This window comes from Physeter macrocephalus, chromosome 14 (assembly GCF_002837175.3).
Source record: "Physeter macrocephalus isolate SW-GA chromosome 14, ASM283717v5, whole genome shotgun sequence".
NCBI classification, from domain to species: Eukaryota; Metazoa; Chordata; class Mammalia; order Artiodactyla; family Physeteridae; genus Physeter; species Physeter macrocephalus.
Window position 1 is genome coordinate 10,156,882 of NC_041227.1, and position 14,459 is coordinate 10,171,340.

The 14,459-nt window shown below is 49.5% G+C and overlaps 1 protein-coding gene across 6 annotated transcripts in view; it reads left to right on the plus strand.

Moving 5' to 3' along the window:
* Window positions 1-13,569, plus strand: part of NFATC2 (nuclear factor of activated T cells 2) — a 161,037-nt gene extending 147,468 nt beyond the window's left edge. For 4 of the 6 annotated variants that reach the window (XM_007129001.4, XM_007129003.4, XM_028498430.2 and 1 more), the window contains exon 10: window positions 9,139-13,569. In XM_007129001.4, the coding sequence (XP_007129063.1) occupies window positions 9,139-9,194 (56 nt within the window). In that variant the 3' untranslated portion in view covers window positions 9,195-13,569. Of the gene's footprint in view, window positions 1-1,308; window positions 1,397-9,138 lie in introns of all 6 variants that reach the window. The other 2 variants (XR_003682787.2, XM_028498433.2) reach the window with 2 other exon arrangements.
* Window positions 13,570-14,459: the final 890 nt, after the last annotated feature.

Sequence of the window (14,459 nt, forward strand, 5' to 3'; positions counted from 1 at the left end):
GCCCAGCCGGTAGTTCGATATCTAAGTCTGAAGTTCAGGGGTGAGGGGGGTGAGGTCCAGGCTGAAAACATTATTTGGCCACTGTCAGGATAGAGGCTTTTTTTTTAAGGCCCTGAGGGAGTGGTCAGACAATCCTCTGCTCTTGGGTTTGGAACCAGCCAGTGTGTAGTAGAGACAGGCAAGTGTGATGAGGGAGCTGCCTTCGGGCCACGGGCACCTGGATTTGCCAGTGGGCCTTTCTGCTTCAAGGGATGGCCTGAAATGCATGGTCCAAACTGTGTTCAGAGCCCCTACTGAGGAGGTGGTTGTTTTGTCCTGGGCGGCAGCAGCCCGTGACTAACCCTATCGGAGCCCAACACGTGGGAGTCTAGGCCTGCAACTGCAGAAAAGACCTCATTATTGAGTGTTCTCTGCCTCGAAGATGAGAGTTGAGAGCTCATGCCTTTTGAGAGACTATTCTGGTTTACCTAAGGATGCAAGTATAGCGACATCTAGCAAGAGGTGGGATTACTCCCTGCAAGAAATTCATTCCAGAAAATATTTCTACATCAAGCACTCAAAACGGACTCTGGCCTTCTAACCTGGCCATTGAAAAGGGATTGAGAAAGGACTGAGAAAGGAAAAGAGATTATTTAAAATTGAAGAGAAAATGTGATATAATTGAATGCCTGTCAAATATATAGCTCCTGTCTCCTTTCTAAGTGCCTTCAGTGCTCTGACTGGGCAGGGGCTATAAAAATAGTAACTTGCCAACCAGAGAAAAACAGGAAGAAAGTGTACAGTCTTATGAATTTGTATGCCCACCGAGGTTGTATCACTCGTAAGAAGGAAGCAGGGGTCAAATGAAGGAGAATTACATTTGAGTAGCTCCATCGTGAAATGCTGATTTTCTGATGTGCTCTGCCACAGCTGCCAGTGTTATTTTATCTCCTTCGTTGGCCATGATTTGAAACTGCATGACATGCCAGCAACCGAGCCATTTTGTCTTGCTTTAAAAAACAAAAAAATCCCAAACCACCATAATCTTGCTGATGAACTTTGATTTCAGAGATCCCCATTTCTTTGTACAAAGGCCCTCATCTCAGTGATTATTACCCTGGTTTGGGGTTAATTCTGGCACAGATGTTAAGACGATATAGAATTGGGGCTTAAACTACAGCCAGAGGGTTGAGTTCTATCCTGGGTTCTCAGCGGCCCTGGGTGAAGAGCTACTCATTAAATGGATGATATTAGCATGAGTTGGAAGCATAAGAGGTCGAAGGTGATTTTTTTTTTCTTCTCAAAAATGGTTTTGCAAATCTTTTTCAGAGCTGATAGACACACACCTTAGCTGGATACAAAACATATTATGAAACAGAATGACTGTGATCTTTGATCCAAGAAATCAAAGTTAAAGGTAATTGATATCTTCTGCCTTTCCTTTTGTTTTCCAGCTGTGTGTTTCCTTAACTTGATTTTTTTTTTTTTTTTTGAGTAAAAGAAAACTTTACAACCTGAAGGCCCTCTCTCATTTTCCAACATTTCCTACTCTTAAGGGCTAGACCCCACCACTCTGTAAGGGGGAACCCCCAGGGGACATACCTGAGATTCTCAGAGGCTGGAGGTCGGGGTGGGGAGTAGGGGTGGCGATGGGGATCTGCATGCTCTCCCAGTGGCCCCATCACCCTCTTCCAGGGAGAAGGCAGCAGCGCCGGGTTCCAGCCTTTGGCAGCTCTGCTCCTGCCCTGAGCCAGCTCCCTTTCGGTCTTGTACACTTTGCTTGGTGTTTCCAGTTGAGGAAGGCTCTCCGTCAACGGCAGGGCGGTCTGCATTGGGGAACGAGAGAGGGGGCAGGTGGATTGGGAACCTCTGCAAGTGCCCTGTGCTTAGGTAATTTCCAGTCTTGATCTCATCAACTCAAAGCTCCACGCACACCAGCCCCCCAGGGGGCCTTCTTGTGCACTTTGGAAGGGGTTAACCATCCCCTCGCCCTGCGCTTTCTGGATGTGAAACCAGGCTCTGGACCTGGGCTAGAGCTGGATGTGGTTTTCCCACTGAGCTCAGTGGAGCCCCTCGCCTTAGCTGTAGATCCCCTCCGTCTACTTTGGGTTCTGGGCCTGCGCAGAAGAGCCTGGGAACCAATGCAGACTTGACTGAAGGGAACAGGAGGCTCCGGGGGTAGAGAGTCCACGTGGGACAGCGAGGATGTCGCTTTACCTTTCTTTGCCTCAGCTGTTTAGATGCCACTGCTGTTATTTAATTCTCTGCACAATGACTGGAATCAGGTAGCACGTGCAGTGCCCAGCATGCGGTGAGCTCTCGCCAGAAATCATCCAGCATCAGTATGGCTGGCTTACGTGCCTCCTGATGTCCCGCTGGGCCTTGGCTCTCAGATCATCTGTTTGTTGGTGAAAGTGGGTTTGCTACATCATAGGCCAGACCCCGAGTCCTCTGCAGCATCACCATGATGGCTCACTCTGAAAACCCAGTTAGAACAACCATGAGCTTTCACGTCCATTAGCACACACAGCGGAGGGAGCTGACATCCCAAACCTGGTTTCCCAGAGGGTGGGGCCTGCTGAGAAGTACCAAAACTTCCCAACAGAAGCATGAACCTTAGCAGGGGGAGGGTTTCCCTGGCACATTCTCCACCAGTGACTCTCAGACACCATCAACAGGCAAAAGGCACCAGTAACACTCAGCGAAACTTGGCTGGATACCCACCGGGAGCCAGAGTCCCTCCTGAGAACTCTGCATCCGGGGAGTCAGGATGACAAAAATGCAGCTGAAATATCAGCTCTGAGACTCAGCCACTTAGTCAAAGGGCCTTTTTAATGTGCTTCTTCCCTCCCTGATGTTAGGACTTGGCAACGCTCTGACCTTGCAGGGGCCTGGGAACTCTGGCAAGCTGGCTCTGATCTGCCTGGCCTCAGAGGGGAGGGGATTTACCATCATGGAACGCTTCAGACCCCACCCACAGCTTTGGGCTACAGGCCTATCAAGGCGTTTTTGTCCTTTTCACTGAGCCGCGCTAAAGTCTGGCCCTTCTAGAAGGCTCTTCTTCAGTTCCCAAGTGCCCCCAGATCATGTGGGGATGGCCGGGAGGGGAGAAAAGGCTGGGGAGTCACTTAGCAAGTGAAAGCATTGTGATAGCCAAGTCACAGGGGAAGCCAAGGCCAAGGGCCACCTTTCCTTCTTAGCTCCTTTGCACGTGCTGGTGGGGAAGACAGGCCTGGTGCTCAGGGCACAGAGTTTCAGCCTGGCGTTCACTCTGGGCCTTCAGAGTAGCTTTCCCTGAGAGCAGTTAGGACAGAAGGTAGAAGCATCCAGAGAACACTTCACATGCTTTCTGGTTCAGCCACCCTAGTGTCTAGGTACCTCCCTTCCCCAGCACAGGTCCCAGGGCCGACTGGAGCAAGGCAGCGCGGGAGAAGGGCGGCAGGTGGGACTTGGCCTGTGTTAACTCTCAGATTCTTTCTTTTGGCCTCCAGAACACTGCCTCCCTGGTTCAGGAGCGACTCTCTGGCCGACCCCAGGCTCTCGAGGGCCCTCACACAGTCTAACCAGACTTCAGAAAACAAGCTTGAGGTTTGGGAGAGAAATAAGATGGGGCCCGTCCTCTCCTTCCTGTTGCTTCTTTCTCAGGGGATTAAGTTCCAAAGTCAGCAGTTACAGAAAGCCTAGAATAGTCAAAAGTCCCTAGAAAGTCTTAAATTGCACCTCAAGTCTATCTGTGTGGGCTTCTGTGTGTAACCCTGAGTGGCCATTCTTCTGCAAACTGAGCTTTGGGAACCTCCGAGCTTGGCTAAAAGAAAGACGTCAGCACGCAGGTGTCCGGGCCCGCAAGTGAACCAGAAAATTCCTGGGGCAGAGTGGGATGCCAGCAGAAATCAGTTTTAAGAAATTTACCACTAATCAACCCAGAGTTGTTGGATGAACAATAATAGTAAAAGGCACTGGCTGCCCCGGATTGCCATCCCCGAAAAGTAGGGGAAGAAAACACTTTGCTTTCTTTTTCTTCTTTGCCATTGGCATATATACTAGAGACTGGCAAACCATATCTCAGGTCAAATGTGGCCCCTGGCCTGTTTTGTTAAAAAGTTTTATTGGCACACAGCCATGCCCATTTGCTCACATATTGTCTGTGGCTGCTTTCATGTTAAAAAAAAAAAAAAAAAAGCAGAGTTGAGTAAGGGGCTATATAGCTCACAAAGCTGAAAATATTTTTATCTGGCCCTTTATAGAAGAAGTTTGTTGACCCCTGCTATATTCTCTCTTTATGTCTGTAGCCATTTTTATTAGAATTGTTATTGATTTATAACACCTCTTTATATATGAATGACCTTTGTCATGTATACTGAATATACTACAGATGTCTTTTTTGGAGTTTTAAAGAAAAATGTATAATTTTTATATACTTACATGCGTCTGTCTTCTTTCTTTCTGGTTTCAGCCTTAGGTGTCAGGCTTAGAAATCACCCTGAGGCTGTAGCCATGTTCAACATCTATGTTTTCATCACGGTGTCTCTCTGTAAGGGTAACAAAAGGTCGGGGGTGCTTGTGGCAGACTGAACACCACTGGCCTCAATTCTGTTCCAAGAAAGTGATACTCAGTGACCACCTTCACCACTCAGCACACAGCCTTCTCTGCTCATTAACTTCGCAGAGGCTGCTCTGGCCTTTTCCTGACACACAAAAGACGCTGAGGATTCCGGGGCCCCAGAAGAAAGGTGATGGCTAGCAAACCTCATAGCACAATCTCTTTACCTATATGGTGGAGCCATATAATGTACAGGTTAATAAAATGGGGCTATGGGTTCAAATCCCGATGCCTCCCCTTCACCTGCTGTGCCAAGTGACTGCCTGTCTCTCTTTCTCCATCTATAAAACGAGGATGACTGTATTACTAGGTTTGGTGTGAGAAGTAACTCAGTGCTTGGTTCAGCGCCCGGCACATTGTTATCCCTGAAAAAACGTGAATGGCTTATATTCTTTTGTGGAGAAAAAGCTCCAGGCAAACAACAGGCCAAAAACCCGTTTGTCAATTGGATAACGGAAAAGTCAGCTTCCCTAAACTAAGTGACCTAGGCTGATGGTGTGGGGTCCTTGTGGTGGGCTAAGATGCATGCATTAGGCACCTGCTGTACGCATGCTGCTATGCCTGGCACAGTGGGCATACAAGCGACTCAGATAACATGGCACAGGGAGGCAAGCAAAGCATTTTGAGAACTCTGTTTCCTTCTGGAGGGAGTCAGGGCCCCATGTAGGAATGTGAGAAGGCTTCCGGGAAAAGGTGATACTCAGGAAAGGGGGCAGGAGGGAAGGCAGGATTTGGACAAGAGAGGAACCATTTGGAGAACTGCCCATGGCCCGATTTGGGAAGAGGTGGGAGAAGAGGTGCAGAAATTGGCATAGGATAGATGCTCAAAACATCTATCGGATGAATGAAATACTGATGGCAGTGACCTAGCAGGGCGGGTTTCCACACTCAGACCTGAGAGTCAGACCTGGGGCCAAATCCCAGAGCAGACAGTGTGACCTGAGGCTACTTAGTCCCTTGCTAAGCTTCTGCTTTCTCAGTAATACATGTTATTGAGCGCTTCCTATGTACCAAGGCACTCTTCAAAAGCCAGGGGTACGGTGGGGGAACAAGAGAACTAAAGCACTAGAACAGTGAACTGCCAGGAACCGGTATATAAAGGAGATAAGGAGACCAATCACAACTGGGTGGCGGCAGGCGGCACTGCTGACTCTGTCCCCAGAGCCTGGGGCCGAGGAGACTGAGCAGAGCCTCGAATGAAGTGAGGAAGAAAGCATTAGAGGAGGCGAGGGGACCAGCAAGGGCAGAGGCTTGGAGGCATGAGTGCGGCCTGGGGAGCACGTAGAACGGAAGCCCGTGTGGTCGGCTGCAGGGGGGAGGGGGAGGGGGGAGGGCAGTAGGCGGCGAGGTCACAGCAGGAACCAGATCAGGGGCAAGACAAGCCCAGAGCAGGGTTTTTGGATAAAGGAAACCTTAAGCACGTAGTGGGCCAGAGTGAGGAAGTGAGACTAAAGGTGTGACAGAGAGGGGGTGACAGGGCTGCTGAACGGGCAGACCACCTTTCCTTCCCAGGGAGAGGTTCCATGGTGACATCGGGAAGTTGATTCAAAGCAAGGGCAGCACGATGCCCCCTTTTCCCTTCCACCCAAAGACGCGAGGCTGCAGAGGCGGGACCTCTCCAGTCGGGGTGAAGTGATCGGGCAGGCACCCTTTCGGGGAACTTGGAGCCCACGTTTGCAGACCCATGTGGCTGCACTGCTGTGGCCGCCACCCAGCTGGCGCTTCTGCCCTAGAGGTTTCTCCTCATCCACAGCCAGGGGCACGAGCTCTGAGGTTTCAGAAAGAAAAGGTTCCTCTCCCTCAGAGAGGTTGCAGCGGGCGCGAGTGGGCCTCGCTTTGGGGCCCGACGGGGCGGCCGGCCACCTCCCTACCCCGACCGCGAGGGGGTCCCATGCAGAGCGTCCCCCGAGTTTTCTAGATTCGACTGTGGCTTTCAGAAAGCCAGGGTGGTTTCCATCCAAAGGGAGGGGGAAGCTAGACCGTCTCCCACCCAGCCCCTAACCTGGCCCCGAGCTCCGAGAAGGGAAACGACCCTTTGGCGAGGGCGGTGGTGTCAGTGGCTCTGCCCAGCAGTTATTTTTAGAAAGCCGAGGCCGTGGAACATTTCCATTGAGGATTGACTCCTCTCGTTTCCTAGGTTGAGAAAACAGGAAACCCTTCAGAATCCGGGCTTTGAAAAGCTTCGTGTGAAGCCGCACCGACCCCGCCTCCCCCGGCCACGTGCTTTCACTCCTGCCTGGCTGTCCTCACTGAGGGCCCCCCGGCCGCCCAGCCCTGCACACTTCCCAGAGGCCGGGGCTGCAGAGGCGAGGGGTCCTGCTTCCTCCAGCTCCGGTTCGGGGGGGCGGGGGCCCTGGGAGTCAGCTGGTATCTGCTACACAGTCAGGGCCCAGTTAGAGCTGGTTAGCCAAACACATGAATTCATCCCCGAGTTCCTATCAGTGGATCCACTCCCACACTTTGGAGCCGGTGGTTACTCTGATACATACATTCTCATCCATTAACATCCAGAGATACTGTGTCATGTGCTCGTACATATATACATATGCACATACCACCCTCTGAACCAACATCTGCTCTACGCCGGGGACTGTGGTCATTTTCTCACTGTCATCTCATCTAAGCTCCTCAACAACTGTAGAAGGAAGGTCATTTTTTTTTTTTTTTTTTTTGGCGGTACGCGGGCCTCTCACTGTTGTGGCCTCTCCCGCTGCGGAGCGCAGGCTCCGGACGCGCAGGCTCAGCGGCCATGGCTCACGGGCCCGGCCGCCCCGCGGCACGTGGGATCTTCCCGGACCGGGGCGCGAACCCGCGTCCCCTGCATCGGCAGGCGGACTCCCAACCACTGCGCCACCAGGGAAGCCCTGGAAGGTCATATTTTTATACACAGTTTACAGATGGGGAAACTGAGGCACAGAGCCGTTACATCACAAGGGCGAGCAGGGAAGCAGATGTGGGATTCCAGCCCCGGCCACCTGGCTCCAGAACCTGAACTCTCGAGCTCCCCTCGCACCTGCTTTCAGCACACGTCTGAAGAACAGTGAGCGACGCCTTGGTTTCTGCCACGAGACAGAGCCCACCGGTGTAAAGCACTAGGTTTAGAGTCCAACACAAAGCGTGGGGTGTCACTACCCATCACACAACTGACAGCTACACAACACCGGTTACCTGGCCTCCTGCTAGGAGCTTGTATACACATCAGTGCCCAGCATCCTCACAACAGCCCCAAAAGGTACACACGATGCTTCTCACTCTACAAATGAGAAAACCGAGGCACAGAGGGGTAAAGTCACACGGCCCGTCGAGTGAGGGAGCCAGGAGTCAAACCTAGCGTATCCAGCTCCAGAGCAGTGTGTTTTTGCTCTCTTCTTATTCCGGGAGTTGCAGACTCATCCAAGCAGGGCTTTTCCAGGGAAAAGCCCCCTGGACGTAGGCGAGCTCAGCGGGGAGGGACTCTGCATCAACAGTTAACCCTCACTGCTCATCTCCCATCTCTAACTTTAGGATGAGGCCGAGATGAGAAAACAGAGGTGGCGGCTGTGGGAAGAATTGAGTGCCGGCACCAGGAGCGGGGAGATTCATCCACCTTTTACGGGACCCCAGAGGGGTCTGCCTCCTTTTCCGCTCCCGGGCCCAGTCCACACAATCCAGCTGTAAAGCCGAAAGTGCACACACACACTTTAGGGCAGGTGCACACCCCTGCCTGGTGTCTGGGCTGCCTTTGAAGGCAAGCTTTTCCCCAAGAACACATTGAAGGAAGCCTTTTTGCAAGAGCCACTATTCTAAGACCTTACTGCCTTGATCCTAGGACCTGGTGCCTCAGATAAGTGGCCAGAGTGGGAGAGCAGAGCCAGCTCCTTGATGCCCCTGGCCGGCATTGCATTCTTGGTTCCCTGCTAGATTCCATGCAGCTTTCTGGGGCGGGGGGTAATGGAACACTCCAGAGCCCCTTGAGGACACTGGGTACTTGAGAAGACTCAGAGTGTGATCCTTCACTAGCGAGAAGGGGTAACGGGGGGCGGGGTGCGGAATTCCTGGTTGCGCTGAAAGGGATGAAGGTTATGTTTACACTGATGGCTAGTCTTTGTGGCGGTCCCACCCACTTTTTTTAAAGGCCCCTCTTGAGAGTCGTAAGTTTTGTGGGTCAAGGAACGGTGTTTTAGTCATGGAGTGGGTATTTTCTGGATCTTGTAATAACAGAGAGAGTTCGGTATACGGTAGAGCACCTGAAGTGCATTCGATAACAAGAGGGAGAAAGTGTTCCTTAGATCATGCCCTGTGGCCCAGCTCCATTTCTGCCACAGCAATTTTTCAAAGTTACCATTTGGGCCATTTTCACTAACAAACCCATACCACAGAATAGCATCATGGGGGGTGAGGAGGAGTCCTGATGTGGGAAGGCATTTCTTATGTTAAAGATTGTCAAATGTATTACTGCAAAGAACGAAAACATGTTTTAAAAAAAAAGCCAGCCCGGTTGTATCAGGTTCTAGAAAGCTAACCTGATCCCTGTGTTTTGGGTGCCCTCTCACTCGCCCTTACTCTCTTTTCTTTCGTAGTTAATGAAATTATCAGAAAGGAGTTTTCAGGACCTCCTGCCCGAAATCAGACGTAGAAGAAGCCATTAGCAAGACACCATCCACATTGCTAACGCCGGAGCCTCCCACCGTCCTCCCCGGTACCCCCATTCCGGAGCTCGCCTCCTCTCTCTGTGCGTTCTGAGTCTTGTTCTAAATCCCAAAGAGCATCTCGGTTGACTTTCAGGTGTCCCATCCCAACCTTAAGTGCCTGCTGACCCCAAATACATCCTGAACCAGACCACCCGCTGGAATGCGCCTGAGGGCTGAGAGCCTGCAGCCGGGGACTCGGGGGACAGAAGATGGGGATGCAGTTAAACCCCAGCCCTTGCCTTCACTTTTTTGGGTCACAGATACAGCTCTTGTACCTTTGGAAGGAAAGGAGCTCTCCAACAGAGCAACCAAAGGAACGTGACCCAGCTTACAGGCTGAAGAGAAACAAAGCCGGCCCATCTTCCCTAGGGATTGCCCGTCCACACCAGGGATGGGCCACAGCTCAAGCTCGATTTTTAAATGTTCTGCTTCTGAATCAAAAACAGTCTGGCTCATACAAGATCACCTGTTAAAGCTTCTCGGCATTATGACATGTGTACACTTTTTTTTCTTCTCCGCTTTCAACAAGCTGGCGGGCGGGGGCGGGGGGGGGGCCTCTTGGCTAGCTGCCCTTCCCCCCCGCAGCACGCGGTCACGGACTAGAGGAGGTCACCCAGGCGAGCACGCATCCGCTGCAGCCGGACAAGCTTCGCGGCTTTTTGATGTTCCCGCTTTCTTTCCTCTAACAGCCCAAGTGCTTTTCCAGAAAGTAGTTAAGAAGAATCTCAAGCATGTGCATTGAATTTTGAGAAGGAACGGCAGACGGGCTAAAGCAACCAAAATAAAAAAGAAGAAAAAAGTGCAGGTATTTTTGTTAAGTAAAACGGTTGCAAAGTAGGGCAGCTGGCAGGCCTAAGTGCTTTGGTGGGTGGGCGCCCCCATGATAAGAGGAAAAAGGCTGAATTCCCTCTCTGGCCTAGACTCAAAGTGGGATACTCAAGCTCACGATTTGGCCCCAAAGTTCATTGGTTATTTTTAACTGAACCCATTGAAACCCTCCCCCCGCCCCAAAAACGCCTCTGCATTAGCTGCTTCATCCAGCACAAACGTGATCTGAATAGAAGCAGATCCTCTCCCACACAGCCCTTAGTTTGAATGCGCTCATATGGAGGGTGCAGCTTAGCCCTGAGTGTTTCTCTCCTCTGAGTGCACCCACGGTCCGCCAAAGCCTTCCTCCTTGGGGGCAATTTTTGCAAACGAATAACACCCTCCACGTTCTTGGCCGGTGAGCTTTTAATCGCACAGATATGTTTGTTTACATTCATTGCAGACACCCCAGGACAAACTGGGGATTCCTTTTCAGCCATTTAATTGCTTCCCTGTAATCAAACACAGAGTGTAAATAAATATTCCTGGCACTCTTCAAAAGGCTGTACTCAGGCCTTCTGCCTAGCAGAGTTGACTGAAAAAATCACCCTACGAAGAGGATCGTGGCAGTTAAGGGCCCACTGTGGGTTTTCTAAGTCCTGGCTGTGTCATCAAAACCTTTCTGAGAGCTGGGCCAGGAACTCCGGACCTGTGACCCCGGCCTGGTGTGTTTGGGGCTCCAGAGAGGGGACAGAATGCAGCACATGTCTGTACCCTTTTGGTCAGGACCTAGCATTTCTTCCCTCCCAATCCCCCCCCCACCCCCCGCCAAGGACAGGGGACTTTTCCACCCACCCCAAGCAGAGTTTAGCAAAATTCTTTTCAACAAACAGAATGCCAGTAAGAAGTTGACCGCCATCGCAAAGCTTCTGGGATGCAAAATTCTTCCTCATTAATAAAGAGTTCCTTATGCAAGCAGCTTTACCTAAAGAACTGTCTCTCCAGCAATATTGACTTCACGGGGGAAGGGTTCAAGCGTTTGGTGAGCGATTTGTTCTCACTTGACCTGGCTGGGAGCCATTTTTTGCACATGAGGGAATTTGGCCTTTCCTCAGTTATCTGAATGTTTTACCCAAGTGCCTTCCTGCTATTGTAGCAGTCGCTCAGCTGCATTGTGCATGGGGTGAAAAAGGACTAATGCGTTTTCCATCACTATTCTAACCATGTTAGTGCAAAGGGCCTCCTAGTAGTTCACATTCCTGTATGTATAGATGTACGTGTGTGTGTGTGTATAAGACACTCACAAACTCTTTTTCTAAGACATCCTAGCTGGGTATTATAGGAAGCACTTTCATAAACTATACCAAATAGCAAAGGAAAGAAACAAAAGCATTAGTTTTGAGACATAAACAGGCAAGAGAATGTGTAGTAAGACTCGACAGCAGTCAAGAAAGTTTTGTCAGATACAGATGCCAGGAGGAAGTTTTGCCAAGAGTAAACTGCTCATGAAATATTTTCAGTATGGGAAGAGGCAATAGGTCCTCGAAGAGAAAGAAAAAGGATGTCTAAACTGTCAAGATGGGTGTGTTGCACGTGTGTTAGAAGGATCTGTTAGGTGGAGGTTTGTACTTGCTACAACCAAGGTAATGTAAATATATAGCACTTCCAACAGCAATCTGCCCTGTTGCTGAATGTAGTATATTTCCAAAGTTTGAGTCTTCCTGTATTGTACAAAAATACTGCTGCTTGATAATATATAATAGCAACCCAAATTAATGAGTATGGTATTAAATTTTATTTTCTTATCTGTATTTTTATGCTTTTTATCTGTCCCCAAGATATCGCATCCTTGTTGGAATTAGAAAATATTTATAAGTGGTCAGAAATCTTTTTCAAGTGTCTCTTTTTACGTATACAGTGAGGATTTTTTTTCCCTAAGCGAAAGGATGTATTCTTGAAGATTTGTTAATCGTTCCAGGAAAAAAAAAAAAAAAACAACAAACCCAAAACAAAAGCCCACCTCAGAGCCTGTTAGTCACCTGTCTGCTAGAAGAAACCATCTCCAGAGAAAGGAGGGGGAATGGCTCCGTGGAAGAAGGAAGCACCTGTTTGTTGCTTGAGGACACTGCTGACTTCAGCTCTGAGCCTCCATCTTGTCACTGAGAACTGGAAGGTGTTTAGATCCCTCCAATAAGGGACCTAGTAGGTGATTTTGATGTGACAAAACTGCCTGTGTTGTAATGGGGAGTCTCAAAAAGACACAGGAGTAATGGGGAGTTCCTAGAACAGAAGTGCAGGCTAATGTTTACAGAGCTAACTGAATCCTGGTAGATAACCCCCCGTACACATTACCCAAAGGACATCCAGAGTTTTCCAGCAAAGACACAGACTAGACGAATCAAGTCGATTCTTTCTAAGAACTGGGAAGCACTGATGTAGCCCTTCTTGTTTACATCCAGTGGCCAAGCCATCCCTCTCAGGAAGCCAGCCTTGGCCAGTGCGGGAGCTGTCATGTGTAGACAGATCGGAAGCTGATGTGTTCTCATTTCTCACTCTGGACTAAAGGGGAGGCTTGAGTTTATTTTCACGTCAAACCCTTTCCAAGACCTTCTTATTTGTTCAGAATTGAAAGGATGTCAGGGGTCTGGTTAACAGCTTTGTTTGCTTTACGTTTACAAGTGGCACAGGGCTTGTGACATTCTTGACGAGTCGGGGTAAACCTTCCTGAACTCACGTTTGAGGGCCAGGCCCTTAGCAGCTACCCAACATATCTTAACCTTGGATCTCCCAAGCTTGGGTCTCGGGCATTCAGTCTCATGGAGCCAAAGCAGCCAATGCAAGTGGTTTTCCTGCATTCCAACTAAATGCTTATGAAAGAGCAGCATCACATGAAACTGATCACAAACATCAATTTCTCTCAGCTTTCATGAGTGCCTTGAGTTATAGCCAACATCACTGTCTTAACTCAGTTTGTTTAGAAACAAACATTTCTGGTGATTGTTGAGCTAGCGGTGGCTCCCTAAGCCAGCCCTTCTGAAAGTGAACTGGCGTGTTGGGTGCTGGAGGAAAGGTTTAACACCCTGCCTTTATGCAGCTGTTGGCCAGTTAGAATCAACTCCACCTGCCTAGTTCAGGCTTTGGATGCAAATGATGCTGTTCTATTAGCAGGTGCTTTCAGCACTCTGGCCCGAACGGATGGATGCTGTGGTTGGGACAAGCTTAGCATCCTGACACACCTTGTCAAAGAACCTCACTCACCCCTGTTGCCTCTACAGCCCTCAGAGGGGAGAAAACGTTGAGAATGTCCTCGCTAATTCTCCAACAAATAGAAGTCTCTCCCACGGGGTGGTACTGGAAGGCTTAGGTTTTGAAAATCTTGACTGTTAAAAGGAGTCTGAATACATCACATTCCTATGCAAAACGTTTTTAACCTTCAGTTTAATGTAGTTTATTTTTGCTATATGTAAAGTATTTTTATACGGCTTGTATCATGATAGTTTAGCAATAAAACAGTTGAAAGCAATGGCTACTTTGGGCGTATCTTTTCTTCTCTAGAGATGCTGTTCAAATACCCCTTTACATTTTGAGTCGTACATCAAGGACCATTTTTTGTGTGCACATCCACGTGTGGGTTTACTGCTCCTCTCAGCCCTATGAGGTCTCAGCACTATCCGTTTTACATCTAACCTCCGATATTTGCATCTCACATCAGAAGCCCAAGGTGACAAGAGTCATGAGCTCAACCTGGATTTGTCTGACTCTCTCTCTGCTCCCTCCACTGCAGCTCTGCTATAATCTGTGTCTCTAGACCTCTTTAGAAGCAGCATCCAGGTAAACAAATTTATAATGTCCACCTTGGGTCTGCCTGCAGAGGGTCCCAGAGCATTTACAGGGAACTGAGCTGAGCAAAACAGTCACTTGCAGAGCAAAACAGTCTTCTGCTTGAATATCTTACAAAATTCCAAAGTTCCCTCCAAATTATCTTTTACCATCAAACCCGCAAACAGAATTAGATATTATAAATACTAGAATTTTCCAGCTGGCTTCCTCCTTATAACAGCTTTTTCTCCTTATAGCTAAAGCATATACGAGGTTTGGAAAAAATTTCTATTTAAAGTCTGAATGTAATACGGTTCAAATGTCATCCCATGCTTCAGCGCTACCCTTAAACCCTAGGGAAGCAGCGTCTCAGCCCCAGGTCCTGTACCTTCAGGGACCACTTCACCCTACCATAACTCTACACTGAGGATACCTTCTTGGGGATTTCCCAAGCCCCCTTCCAGTGCCTGGAACCAGCAGTACCATGTGGGGTAGGGCGTCCCAAGCATATCAGGGTCCTGCGTGAGTTCTGGCTTGAGATGCCCCTCGTCCCCCTCAGATGGGGCCAGCTCGTTCCCATTTAT